This window comes from Panonychus citri, unplaced genomic scaffold (assembly GCF_014898815.1).
Source record: "Panonychus citri isolate SS breed McGregor unplaced genomic scaffold, ASM1489881v1 Contig00143, whole genome shotgun sequence".
NCBI lineage: Eukaryota > Metazoa > Arthropoda > Arachnida > Trombidiformes > Tetranychidae > Panonychus > Panonychus citri.
In genome coordinates, this window is record NW_026515548.1 from 1,562,203 (window position 1) to 1,576,903 (window position 14,701).

Genomic DNA, 14,701 nt, shown 5'->3' on the forward strand with positions numbered 1-14,701 from the left:
GTAATAGCAAGAGAGAGCACTTGGATGTAACCATCGATAAGGTTTTATCTCTCCTTATCTTAGGGAAAAGGATGAGATCCAGGTGGAAGCACAATTCGTTCCGTACAAAACGTTACCGAGTCGCGGATTCGGTAATTAGAGCCTTGTGAAGAGAAAGTTACGAGAATCTGGTGCTTCCACCTGGATCTCATCCTTTTCCCTAAGATAAGAAAGATAAGAGCTTATCGATACATTTCATTAAGTGCTGTCTCTTGTTATTACTCTTTGGCTGTTGCGGCCTTCGGGGGCTTCCCACTAGTTGGGGGGAGCTCGGCTTATTCCACGCTTTCGCGTATTCACCTACCCGACTATTTTAGCCGACGTACTCAATCGGCTGTATATAGTTTAAACTACTAATCGAGCATCTAAATAATAAAGGGGGAGAAAAAGAGACTCGAAAATAATGAGTTCCCATGTTAAGCTTAAGGGTAAAAACGAAAAAGTTGAAAACGCTTACGGTAGGGGGAGAGGTTATTCGTAGGGGCCTAATCCCACGCCAGAGGCTTCTCTCCCCAATGCTGGATCATAGCATCAGTACTCGCCTCAGGAGTCGAACGCGGGGCCACAGAGGTAGTAAGGCCAATGTAAAGGCTTATCCTCGTCGCTAACCACTGGACTACAGCAGAGAGAGAAAGTAAGTTGGCGGTTGGAGCAACAAAGAAAAATAGTTGAAGCTCCTAATGGATATTGGTAATGATAACAATCATCTTAAGATGAATAATTATAATAATAATAATAATAATATAAAGATAATTAAATCATAGAGAGAAAGAGAAAAGCGTAATTAAGAGTAAATGGTTAATTGTGATTATGAGAATTGACCAAATGTAAATGATCATAACTTGGTTGTTATTTATGTTATATTGAAGATAAATATATAATTCGATTCACTGATTAATTATCTTTCTAATGATACCCTTATGATAATCTAATTCTGTGTTTTTATGATTATCGGGTCTGTGTCCCAAGTGTTCAACTGGACCTTAATTATTGACCAAAAATCAAAGTTTTTAGTTAATTACTTTTGAATCAATTAACCAATCAATTATGTTTATATATTGTCTGAATGTACTAATCAAGAGCTACAAGTTTATGTACAATTGAGCATCTAAATAATAAAGGGGGAGAAAAAGAGACTCGAAAATAATGAGTTCCCATGTTAAGCTTAAGGGTAAAAACGAAAAAGTTGAAAACGCTTAACGAAATGATTCCAATGATTAAATTGCTGTTAATCAAGTAAATTTAAGTTGAAATTAACTCTAATAAACCAACAGTTTTCATTGATTCGCATGTTAAATTTGATTAGTTGGATAATTAGGAGAGAAGAAATTAACTAATCAACCTAATAAATTATAATCTTTTAACGTATTTTTCTTAAAGAAATTAAGAAGACGAGGATCAGTCTTCATTCGGACATCAGTGTTAAACAATCCTTCGTACATTGAATAGTCGATCTTTGGTGCGGTGATTGGATGAAGACGATAATCAAAGTCGCTTTTGAACGCTGATTCTGATGGTTTATTACTCGAGGTGAAATCTTGGAAAATGTTGACCACAATTTCTTCATTCAAAACATGCTACCATTTATGAATCGGAAACCCTCGCTAGTTGGACTTGACCAGTGGAATGGTCACATTAAGACCGGGGAGATGTTGGCAAATAAAATTAGTGGCAACTACTCATCTCCTAACCAGAGACGAGTTAAAAATAAAAATAGCGATGAAGATGAAGATGAAGATGGAGATAAATATAAAATACCATGTAAACTACAGTAAATCACTTGGAAGGAAACACAAAATCATTAATGTAACGTAAAAAGTTACTTGATGAGTGATAAATGAATTAAATAAAGTAAGAACACAATTAGAAGAACTTTAACTAATATAATTGAACTTTTATCATCCAATGGTTGATCCAATGATTGTAATGAATTACACAGATTATTGGAATGGGTTAACTTAATTAAAAGGATAATGACAAGATGAAATCTATTAGAATGTTTTAACTTGAATGTTGTGATGATTCTAAAAGAAATGAACATTCTATTAGTAGATGATCTGGTTTTATACGAGATCGTCGAGAGTCACGAGTGTGTCATGTGAGTTGAAAGTTTATTCATCTTTGTCGGTTAGTAATAAAAGATTCAGGTTGATTAGTAATTAATAATTATGATCCAAATACAGTCAAGTACCTAAAATTGTTCACTTTTTGTACGGGTTATTCGTAGAGCGGGTGATTTGAAAGGGGTGAAAATTAATCAATAATTTTGATCAAAAAAATATTTTACTTGAACTAATCCTCTAAACAATCAGAAATTGTCATGAAAATGATAATTTTAATCTTTTTAAATTATTTTTATGAGATTTAATTAAGAAAAAAATATTCGCTCTAATTAATTCAATGGGGGTTAGTTCCAATTAGAAAGATGGAGCTACGATCGGTGGACAGTTTTGGGTACGGACAATTTCAGGTACTTGACTGTATAGTAAAGACCATATATTGATTAACACGAGCAATTGGTTATGGAAGGACGTAATCCTAAATAAGGGTTAAATGGTTATTGGTTATTGATAATGAACGGATTTATCCTTGTACGGGTTTGTAACCAGTGATGAATAATTAGACTGTAATTTACGTTACATTTCCCCCGACTAGAAGTTGAAACAGTCCCTTGTTTCAGTTTTCACTGTTGCAAAGTCGTTGATTTCTTGGATCCTTTAGTCTTAGAGGAAGTTGAACGCCAATTCAATGATGAAGATGAGCTTTCGCATGTTGTACGGGTTTGTAACCAGTGATGAATAATGAGACCGAAATTTACGTTACATTAATTTGAAACAGAAAGCATTTTATTGAAACTGATCTGCTTAAAGTCAACTCATCTAATCCGTTCAAGTCAAAATATCGAAACACAATTCATTTTTCTAAAACAGAATTCATTTTTATCGGAACACTAAAGGCTATTTCTATCTCAAGACTAGTCCTACACTTTAAATGGATTCGAAGCACTTTGGCCTTAGGATGATAAACATACTAATTTCGATAGTTTTTTCGATAAAAATGACTTGTGTTCCGAGAAAAATGAATTCTGTATCGATATTTTGAGCAAAAAAGATTAAGCGTCTTAACCTAAAACGGATTAGTTTCAATAAAATGCTTTGTGTTTCGAATTGTTGATTTTTTGTTCCCTTCCAAGTGATTTGACTGTAAATGTTTTTAGTTAGTTGGGATGATATTCCCTTTCTCCCAATTTTAAATTGATAAAGTTCTCGTATAAAATAATAAAGTAAAAGTGACAATTGATAAAGTGAATCAATATTACTTCAATCAGTTTCCCTCAAAATTTCTGATATGAGTGAAAACGCCAAAAAAAATCACCATAGTTTCCCGAGTTAATCAAAGCCACCAAGGTGAATATGATCAACACCAGGATTAATGTTATCATAACCCCATGGAAATAGTAGTGAAAATAACCAATGAACTTAACCTCAGACTGTAAGAATAGACTTTGACTAGATAACTGTTCAGGTTGGATGTCAGAGTGAAAGCAAATTCTGCTCCGTGTAACTGTTTATTGTCCAAGAACATTTTCAATTAATGTTTCATCATTTTAGATTGCTAATTGATTTACTGTTTAATTAGAAGTTGATATTAATCAAAATGTTTTTCGAAAAAATAACTTACCCTAGGTAATTAAAACGCAACAAATTCCATTTTATTCCCGAATCTTTGTCATTATTTTTCTCCTTTTCTCTATTCATCTCTTATATTATCGATCGATTTCCCTCCCCCTCTTTGACTGTTCTACTTTCTCTTCGAGTTCACCAAGTTCATTTACCTTTTCTTTCTCTTTTTTTTCACCTTTTCTAGTGCAAAAAATCCTCCTTTGAAGAAAGAACCAAACTGCTCAGTAGTTCCTGATGATCGAACTTATTACATTAACCCCTCGAACCAATCGACCACTTTGCTACCACCGATCGACGAATGGGATGCGGGGGATCCTTGTTTACCCTATGGATGGGAAATCGCCTGCGACTCGGTGGGAAAAAACTACTACATCAACCATATCAATAAGACAACAACATACGAGGATCCACGAAAGGTTGATCATTATGAACCACCCGAACCTCGGGAGGTTGAATTGGTTAAAGAACCTGAGAGTGACTTTGGATTTATTCTTGGTTCGGAAAATCCGGTGGTTATCCGCTCAGTCCGAGAAAAAGGCCCAGGAGAGGGTAAACTACTCGCCGAGGATAAAGTACTTAAAGTCAATGGTGTTGATGTTTCTGAATTACCTCGAGATCAAGTGATGGACATGATTTCGGCTGGTGACTCAGTTAAACTAACGGTTTGTCAGCCCAATTCGTCTCGTTCATCGGCCATTCTAACAGCCGCTAAAAAAGCTAAGGCACATTCATCTCGAGTTCGATTCGCTGATGGAATCACCATTAAAGGCTTCTTTCCGTTCCAAATGGTAAATGCAGCCAATGAACTGATTCCAATTCCTCATATATTGAAAGTTCAAACGGAAATCGGTGTAACCAAAATATACAGATTCGGTCGATCGATAACTGTACAAAACTTTGTCGATTCTCTAACGAAAAAGCTTGACCTTCGCTCACCAGAATGCTATGCTCTGTGTGCGGAAGTTTATAACAATGCGTACGAACCAAAAAGGATCTCCATTCTTGACCCCAAAGAATTGGTTTCCAAAATCGTAATTCGACTTCGTAGAGTTAAGAAACTCCGATACATGCTCAGGTTAACCTTCCTGCCGAAAAATATCAAGACTTTTATCGACTACGATCCAAAGAGTTACGAATATTATTACACCCAGTGTGTTAATGATCTAATTCTGGACAGATTTCCACTCGATTTATACAAGGAACCATTCGTAGTGTTCCGTTTATGTGCTCTTCGAGTTTACGTACACGCTTTGGAAAATAAGTTGATCAATAAGCGAGGAAAAGTTAAGATGAAAAATATCGAATACTTTTACGGTTTACCTCCTTTCGTACCAAAATCTTACGTCGAAACAATGTCACTTTCATCAATTCGAACGGGTCTCAAGAGACATATTCCAAAGTATCGAGGTCGATTTCTAAAAACTCAGAAGAGACTCACCGAAGAAGAGGTGAAGACAAAATTTCTAGTGACCATCAACTACACGACTTGGTATGGAAGTAGGTTTTTCCCCTTGAACAATCGTATCAAGCCAAATCAAAGATTATGGTTACTCATATCACCTTTGTATGGGATTTGCCATTATTATTATGGGTTCAGAGTAAACGTAAAATCCTTGGGGCTTATTGAAGATGTGACCGGGATGCATTTTCACAAAGAAGAAGATGGCAATTTTACTGTCAAGATAAAGCTGAACGGACCAATTGAAGAGCCACCGCTCATTTTCAATCTCAATTCTTGTGATACTGAACAACTTTATCTGACCATTAAATATTACCATCAAATTTTCACTGAAGAGGAAAAGGAAATAAAACAGATTCACACCTATTGGAATGCTGGACCTAAATGGTGGACTGCTTCAGGTGAGATAAGTTTCACAATATCGAGTCGAGAATCAATTCTAATTGTCTATTCAACTAATTGAACTATTATGCTTTTCTTTTACTTCTCAAAATGCTATCAAAGATGTACTATTATCACGGATTGGTAAGAATATTGAAACTTTATCATTTTTTAAACTATCAATTTTTTACTTTTTTTTACCTCCTTTACATTGAATATGATTTAAATACTATCACAATCAAAACCACAACTTAATTCAATGATTAGTTAGGTTTCTTTCAACTCAATTTAATTTAAATTCTTTCAAAGGTTTCGAATGTTTAATTTTGTTTTCTTTTCCTTGTTGATCTTCACACTTACTTGTTAGCATTTATGTATTAATATTATGTACATTGAATTATTGATTTATTGATCTTTCAGCTCCAAGATATTATGGTCCACACATGGTTAGAGTTGCCCCCTGGTCATATCCAAAAGCAAATCCAAATGAGTTACGAGCGGTTGACTTTTCCAAGCCATTGAAATCCTCAAGTCTTGATGATAATGGTTATGAATCAAATAGAGATGAATATGATCACCAAACCTTCAAGCCGATTTCTGCTGCAGCAAGTATTTCCTCCCTTGAAACGGAACCAGAGGAGAGTGGGAGAGATGATCGCACAGATAATCCATCGGATTAAGCCACATTCTAATCACTTTGTTAACCTTTTCAACTATTAATACAATAATTGATGGGACGAAAAACGGACAAAAATTTTACAAAAAAAAAGTTCCCAAATCATTTGATCGTTTTCAATTATCCATTTAAATGTAAAAGTCGAATACGAAATTGATTAGTAAAAAAGATGATTGTTTGAAAATCGTTTTCATATAATCTAATCTACTATTGTGACTAGATTTATTTCGAGTGTGAATGAGAAATTAAATCGCTGAAAAGTTTAAGTATTTTTTCATGATTCATTTTCAGAGTTGCTATAAGACCATTTCTATTGTAAACATCACCGGTATCGTTGTAATCGATTGGATTTCCCTTCAGATCGGTCATGATACCATTTGGAATTGAATTGAGTAAAGCATTTGGAGCGCAAATGTCCCACTTCTTGATCGATGTACTGTGAACATAAGCATCGGCGAAACCCTTGATTAACTGGAGTGTCTTGTAACCCGAACCACCGGCACTTTTCACATCGTAACTTTTATCATCGTTTTTGTACATTTTGGCTAAATTTGATTTTATATCTCCAGTATGTGAACGAGATACAATGAATCGTAACTTTGATTCACTTTCACTCTTCATTGGAGTTGGAACATTTAAAATTAAGTCTTCGATAGATTCGGAAAGTCCGGTGTCTTTCCAAGCCCAATAAGTTTCCTGGCTGAAAGGTTCGTGGATAATTCCTATGGTGGCAACACCTTTCACCGCAACACAGGCCATTGTTGTGACATATTGGGTCAGATTCTCTGAGTATTCTTGGGTTGCGTCTAATGGATCAATCCAAACAACCAGATCTTCCATAGAGACCATGGAACTTGGTAGATTGTGAACATCGTCCGCATAAAGTACATCTTGAAGTTCACCGAAAGGCAAGAAAAATCCTTCGCCCTCGGGGCTATCTTTTTCTTCTGAAATGATTCGTAGGCCAGGAAATTTAGCCGATACTTGAAGAACCATCATTTGGTGGGAACGTAAATCTCCTTCGGTTAATAATTCATCTTTCCCATTCTCGTCCTTTGATTTAGATCGACTATGTAATTCTCGGTTCTTCATCACTCCGACCACTTCTTTGCCCCCTCTTTCCGCTGCTTTGATTAATGTCACCAGAAGAGTCTTCAGATCAATAGATTGTCCTCTGAAAAGTAAAACAACAAACAAATGAGAACCAAGATTAGTAATGAAAATCACTGAAATTCTGTACACGTACCCAAGGGATGTTGGTAGATTTGGCTCTCGTTTTCGAGCTTTAATGTGATTAAGAACATGATTAGTTATTGATGATGATGAATACAGAAGATAAATGCTAATACACAAGACTAGAACTACTATAAATCCAAAAGGATTTACTCGAATCATGTAAGGCCACATTTCTGTTGACCCAAAGTATCAAATACTCTGTGATACCAGATGAAAGAGAGTGGAAAGTAATTAAGTATCATGAACAGTCAAAAAAAAATACGAAAGAAAAAAAAGAAACAATTAATTAACTAATCGAGAAAAAATGATTAGTAAATTCGATGAGAAAAAAAACAACATGAATTCACAAGAATAGATAAAAAAATGTAAACAAAGATTTAAAAGGTAAACATGAGAGAGAGAGAGAATCGATAGTATCAGCTGTAAATGTGTGATAATATCGAATCTTAATTTGATCAACTTGACAAGATTATGGATAATGTTGAGATTATGTTGCCAATTCGTTTGCTCTGAGTAATATTCCTTGAGTAAATAGTTTCGATAGCGATTGGTTTTGCCAATACTCGATACTTTGCAGTGAAAAGGAATCAGTTCTGGTGAAAATTTTATCCATGAAAAGTTGTTCGAAAAAGTTGACGGAATTGTTGTCGTTCCTTTTGACGATTGTTGTTTTATCATGATAAACGGCATAGTTGGGATATTCGAAAAATTGAAGAACTTCTCGGCTTCGAACAAAAACTCCAATGATATACTTCGGGCTGGTTTTCTTAGGCAGTGTAATCGATGATGGGACAGGTGAAGGAGGAAGATAGATGATCTGCAAAGGAGTTAATATAATATTCTTCATGAAATTATCTCCTTTCCTTTCCAACAATTAAACTAAACAATCAATACTTTTGAGCTTCCCTTTTCATCAGCATTGTTTTTCTTTACCTCTGATAATTTTTTCAACTAATCATTATGATTAATTAACAATTAAAAGTTGTAAACACAAGAGAAACAAAAAAGTGCTTCTTACAATTAAAAAAAAAACACTAATTAAAGACTAAATCATTGTGGGCTTTTAATCACAAGAAAATTGGATAGATAATAATTTGATTGTCTCCTCGCCAAGATTAACCTTTGATTGGATTTTTATTTATCTTCTAATCAACAATTAGTGTTTGATTGTAGTAAAAAAAGAACAACAAAAAAAAACAATAGATTAGATTGATTATTGTAAAAGAAGACGAGTGATCATATATTAATTGTATAGATTTAATTATAATTATAATTTATATAAATATGATTCTCTAAAGATTCATCCGAGAATCTAAAGTTAAGTTTAAATTTCTAATGTCGGATGATTGACGTTCTGTTAATACAATTGATGAAGATGATGAGTTTTCTTTTCAAACAATTAGTTTTGATAATTAAGGAAGAATTAGAGGAGAGAGAGAGAGAGAAAGAAAGATTTGTATGAGTGAAAGGGAAGAAAGAAGAATGTTGAGTTTTAACCATCAACCATATTGGTTTTCATTGATTCGCATGTTAAATTTGATTAGTTGGATAATTAGGAGAGAAGAAATTAACTAATCAACCTAATGGATTATAATCTTTTAACGTATTTTTCTTAAAGAAATTAAGAAGACGAGGATCAGTCTTCATTCGGACATCAGTGTTAAACAATCCTTCGTACATTGAATAGTCGATCTTTGGTGCGGTGATTGGATGAAGACGATAATCAAAGTCGCTTTTAAACGCTGGTTCTGATGGTTTATTACTCGAGGTGAAATCTTGGAAGGGAGAGTTACCATCATCATCGTTACTGGAACGTTTTAATCGAGGATCACGACGCTCAGTTCCAGGTAAAGGTGGAGTTCCTGATAGAGAATCTCTAAAGTCAATACCAGAATTTGATCCTGTCGAGCCTACGGTCAAGGTGGCGGCTGATGAATTATTAGCTAAATTTGTTCCACTTAAAATGTTTTGCCAGAAATCAGCGTGTTTATTTTCATCGCTTGTATTGGCTGCTGGTTGGGTCACTTGGAGTGTCGTTTGTCGGATAACATTTAACATTTTAACGATGTCAAGTTTACTTTTCACGTTTTTGTCCTTTTTCGACTCGTGTTTCATTGGGGGTGGTGTTGTATTAGGAGCGTCTTTAAGGTTTTTCAAAGCCGCTTTAACGGGCTCATCTTCCGTGTCATCATCTGAATCGGATAAAAGTTGCTTCATCTCTCCTCCACTTGTAACATCCAAAGGTTTGATCATTTGGTCAGATGATTGACCAAGATCGGAATCATTTTTCTCTTTCTTTATGTTTGATTCATTGAAAAGAAGGTCATTAGATTCGGAGTCTTCAGGAGTACCAATTTTCTGATTATTTGAAATACGTTGTAATAAATGTCGTGCAGCAAGAGGCAAATTATCAGGTATACTAGATGATGCTGATGGTGATGAATGTTCAACCTTTATGGATGAGGTGGATTCCATTGTATCCTGAGGGGAAGCAAATGAACTGCTAAATTGTTGATTATGGGAAATTGGATTGAAATTAGTTTGACCAAGTTGGTTTGTATTAATATTATCATGCCCAGCTGATTGGATTGAGGATAAATTGACTGACGGTTGATTAGAGGTTAATGATGATGAGCTGATAATTGATTCAATGGGCACTACAGGCTGTGGACCATTGAAACTGTTAACAGCGTAAAGAGGAGGAGGTGGGCCAAGATTGGTAGATTCTTGGTAAGGACCGGGAGGAAGATTTTCTTTAAGTGGAGGTAGTGGCATTTCTTCCGGCATCACAGGAATAGAGTACTGATTGTTATTTACAAAGGAAGGCGTTGAAAAGGAAGATGGATGCTCGTTATTAGCATTTATCAATTTTGGCTGCATTGGTAAGAGGGGAGGTGGACCTGAGGGAATCATCGTCGTTAAACTGGACGGTGAATTATTTGAGTGAACTGATGGTGTTGAGGATATTAAGGCTTGAGAGTCAAAAGGTATTGATGGCGGAGATGAATTTAAATTTGGTAGATGATGAGGTGGAAGCGATGATAAATGATCCGGTGGTAGACCTGGAAAAGATGATGAATCAACTGGTGCTGGACCTGGGGCACCCATGGGTGGAGGTAATCTCGGTGGTATTATACCTGATGAAGGTGGTAACCTTAAATCTTCATCATGAAAGCTCATCTCGATTAATTTATCATCTTCATTGACTGGACCAGAAATGGGATCACATTTAGATTGATCTGACATGGTATCAATATAATAAGACATGACTTTGGGTCCACCACCACCACCGCCTCCACCCTCTGGTCCTTGTCTCATCATCATGTCCATTTTATCATTACGATAATAAGGATGAGGATCACCTTCGGGTTGTGGTGGTTGTTCAATTATTGCAAATTCTTTCTCGATTAGAAACAAATTTCTTTTCGTACCAGTATAAGCTAATTCCAATTCTTTCATCTCTTGTTGCCATAACCATGTTAAATAGGAAGTTTTCATCTCTTCGGTTGGATCACCAAGAATTGCAGGTTTCTTTGCCCTGGAATGATTGGAATCACCTCTATTAACCTCATCGGGTAATTCACCGGAATCAAGATAACTTTTAAGTAGAGCTCGAGTTTCCTCTGTAAGAGGTTCATGGCTAAATCGACATTTATCACCTGAATAACATTCAGCACCAGTGTGGTAAAATTTACAAGGGAATTCACCATGCATGAAAAGACAACCATCGCCTTTACCACAAAATCCTTGGAGATAAAATTTACAAATATCTTTTTTCTTGGCTGGTTGGGAATCGTGGGGAAAGGGACATTCAGCGCCTTTGTGACATTTACCATCAAGATAAAATCTACAAGTATTTTTGGGTGATTTCTCACGTTCTCTGTCATTTTCTTTAGATGATTGATTTTGAGGAATCACAGAAGGATTTTGAGATGAAGATGATGTTGTGGTTGTGGTTGTTGACGGTGATGATGACGATGTACTTATTGGTGTTGTTGATGAGGGTGATGTTGTTGTTAATATTGATGCAGTTGTGGTGGTTAATGTTGAGTCTGTTGTTGATGTGACTGTTGTGGTTGTGTTGGTTGTTGTTGTTGTTGGTGATTGGGTTGATTGTTGCTGTGACTGAGACAATTGTTGGGATTGCGATTGATTTGAAGAGTGAGATTGATGGTGATGGTGGTGATGATGATGATGAGATTGATCGATGCCCATCATTTTATCTCTGTCTCTGAATCTATCGCGATCTCGGTCTCTATCTCGATCACGGAAATCTCGCCTATCACGATCTCTTTCTCGCCAAATCATTCGGTCCATTGTTCGTTCTCTCATCCTTCCACCTCTACCCCTTCGATCTCTAAACCCTCTTTGACCAAAACGATCGAATCTATCACGAGAACGATCTCTTGATGATGGGCGAAATAATCGACGATTTTGACGGACAATTTCCCTCATCTCTCTAGGATCCGATCCACTTTGAAGTCGCTTAAGTTTCTCCATCATTTTCTCAATTTTTTCCCTCTTCTTTCTCTGGCCTTTGTCTTTACCAGATTTTAACATCTCCTCCATTTGTTTAACCATTCCCTTGAAAAATTCTTCATTAAAATCAAGAGAATCATCATCAGAATCTGTTCTATCACTTTCATCCGATGATCCAGTGTCATTCGCTTCCCCTGGTTCCCTGGAAGCGGCTCGACGCTGTTTCGAAGGCCTTAACCCATTATCATCTGAATGATCTTTAGATGAGCCACTTTCTTTATCTCCTTGATCTTTTCCATCCTCATCTTTGCCATATTTTCTTCTTTTCCTTTTGTCAGAACTGTTATTCCTTGAAGATGATGATGTGCCTGCACCTGAGGTGCTGTTGTTGTTGTTGTTGTTGTTGTTGTTGTTGTTGGTGTTGGTGTTACTTGTGCCAGTGCTACTGCCACTGTTGGTGCTATTGTTACTCTTTTTAGAGTCACTTTTCTTTGAAGATGACCTATTTTCATCTTTCTTGTTCCTTTCAGAAGACCTTGAAGTTGAATTATTACCAGATGCTGAACTTGTGGATAGACCACTAATTAACAACCCGGACCCACTTTTATCACCTTGATTACCAAATGAAAATGCAGTTGAAGTTGATGTTAAAGATGATGAATTGGTAAACGTTGTTGCTCCTATTGTGGTTGGTGTTGTTGTTGTCGATTGAAGTTGTTGCTGTTGTTGGAGTTGTGACTCATCCTCTTCATCATCATCAATGATTTCACCTTCTTCAGCATCTTCGTTTTCCATTTCTGTTTCCTTTTTATCAATGGGATCACCACCTTCCTCCATAACTTACAAAAAGAATGAGGGAAAAGATGATAATTATATAGAGTAAATTTTACCAGAGAAAAATGTAAATTGTGAAGACCGAATGAGAGAGAGAGTTTAGCTCAATGAGTCAAAGTGAGTAAGAGAGAGAGAGAGAAAAAGGAAATCAAAGTGAGTGTTTGTATAGATAAAAAAAGAAAAGGGGGGAGGTGAAAATGTCAATTTGAACACACAGAATTAATTGTGCCCCATTTACAATTATTGTGCATCCGAAAAAAAAGGTTAGTCAAAGTAAAAGAAAAAACTTAATCGATTAACAAAAGTGCGTGTTTTCAGCTTCACACCATTGAAATTGGACAAAAACAATTTGTTTCTTTTTCTTTGATTGTTGATTGTTGGATGTTGAATGTTGGGTTGATGGAGAAGAAGAAGAAAAGGTGATGCTCACTAGATGGCAGATCGATCGAAAGATCAAATTCCTTCTTTTTTGTGTTGATGTTGAATCTCTTTGCTTTTGGTTTGAAAATAATCAAAAGTAAATTCAATTGTTTTTGATTATTAAAAAGGCAAAAAACAAATGATAATTACTTTTTCATTGAGTGTTAAAAATAGAACGTTTTGTGAAATGTATACTTGATACTTTGGAAATCCAGTGAGAGTAAATGTATGTATTTGTAAGAGTAATTGTGTATGTATGTGTGTATATGTATGTATATATGTGTGTGTGTGTATTAATGTGTATGTGTATTTGTATGTGTGTGTGTGTGTGTGTGTGAGTGTCAATGCAAAAAATGTGAAAGTTTAAATGTTAGAGAACCAAATCGTAGACAATTAATCATTGTAAATTAATCAATTATTGAAGAAAATTATTAATTTTTAGATTGTAAGCAAAAAAAAATAGAAACAAAATAAACTGAAAATAAAAGTATAAGGGAAGACAAATTTATATGAATGGTTTGAAAAAACATAAAGTGAAGTGATCACGAGCGAGTCCTACTTGAAAATAAAGCTCATTCAATTGAATATGTCAAAAGAAACAGGGAAATAGAAAGAGAAAATAGAAAGAGAGAGAGACAGAGAGAGAGAGAGAGAGAGAGATGGACTGAGACAGAGAAAGAGATCAACCAACTCCACCTTTAACATTAATGGGAAAGAAAGAGGAAGATGGAAGATAAAATGAAAATAGAAAGAGAGAGGAAGTGATGATGATGAAAATGTAGAAGCAGAAAAATATCGAAAGATAAAAAGACAGACAAATAGAAAGAGGGAAAAAGAGAAAACCAGAAAAAGGTGATGGCGGTTGAAGAGAGAGAGAGAGAAACAAGGAAGGGGAAAGGGAAAGAGAATAGAAACAAACCAATAAACTCGTTTATCAGGTTTTTTTCTAATTAGAAACAATTAAAACCAGAAGAAAAGAGTTTCTCACTTAACAAAAAAAACGGTTTTTACTTTAATCCGTTTCCATTAACAAGAAAAAAGCTTAATTATTGATTAAATTTTCAATGGAAAAGAATTTAAATTTCTATCCCCCTTTTCCCCTTTTCTCTTTCATTGTTGATAAGAATTCACAGGAACAGTGGCGACTTCTTTTATCGGATTAAAAGACTACTCTGAATCTCGAAAAATTAACTAATGAGAATTACTTTTAATTATGATAACCAATAGATGACAATTTAATAAATGAAACGTTTGTTTTTTATTGGAAAATTAATATTCTAAATCCAATCAATTTACCCTTTTATTGTATTTATCTTTTTGCATTTTTTTTCTTTAATTGTGATTACAATCATTATAAAGAAGATTCAATTTTATCCTCTCACGAGATTGTAACAATTTATTTCCCCTGATTTTCAAAACAATTAATTAACAATTTGTATTAGTCGTTGTGCTTATCAATCGGATTTAATTAAATTCTCTTAATTTAATTTCTTT

General features: G+C 35.1%; 3 protein-coding genes across 4 annotated transcripts; 1 reads left to right on the forward strand and 2 right to left on the reverse strand.

The window, feature by feature from the left end:
* The first annotated feature begins 2,521 nt into the window (after positions 1-2,521).
* LOC128396268 (FERM and PDZ domain-containing protein 4-like) lies at positions 2,522-6,433 on the forward strand. Of its 2 annotated transcripts, XM_053356823.1 has the most exons (4): positions 2,526-3,725; positions 3,907-5,582; positions 5,686-5,706; positions 5,983-6,433. In XM_053356823.1, the coding sequence occupies exons 1-4, from the start codon at positions 3,697-3,699 to the stop codon at positions 6,240-6,242; spliced, it is 1,986 nt and encodes a 661-aa protein (XP_053212798.1). In that variant the 5' UTR covers positions 2,526-3,696; the 3' UTR covers positions 6,243-6,433. The 2 variants fall into 2 exon arrangements, with proteins under 2 accessions (XP_053212799.1, XP_053212798.1); XM_053356824.1 differs by lacking the exon at positions 5,686-5,706 and having other exon boundaries at positions 2,522-3,725.
* On the reverse strand, positions 6,426-7,830 carry LOC128396270 (inositol monophosphatase 3-like). The gene is made up of 2 exons (XM_053356826.1): positions 7,485-7,830; positions 6,426-7,412 (listed from the first exon to the last, which is right to left on the reverse strand). Exons 1-2 carry the CDS (start codon positions 7,643-7,645, stop codon positions 6,461-6,463), a joined length of 1,113 nt encoding a protein of 370 aa, XP_053212801.1. The 5' UTR covers positions 7,646-7,830; the 3' UTR covers positions 6,426-6,460.
* Positions 7,831-8,715: 885 nt separating this feature from the next.
* On the reverse strand, positions 8,716-14,222 carry LOC128396267 (uncharacterized). The gene is made up of 2 exons (XM_053356822.1): positions 13,218-14,222; positions 8,716-12,792 (listed from the first exon to the last, which is right to left on the reverse strand). Exon 2 carries the CDS (start codon positions 12,788-12,790, stop codon positions 9,050-9,052), a length of 3,741 nt encoding a protein of 1,246 aa, XP_053212797.1. The 5' UTR covers positions 12,791-12,792; positions 13,218-14,222; the 3' UTR covers positions 8,716-9,049.
* Between the last annotated feature and the right edge of the window lie 479 nt (positions 14,223-14,701).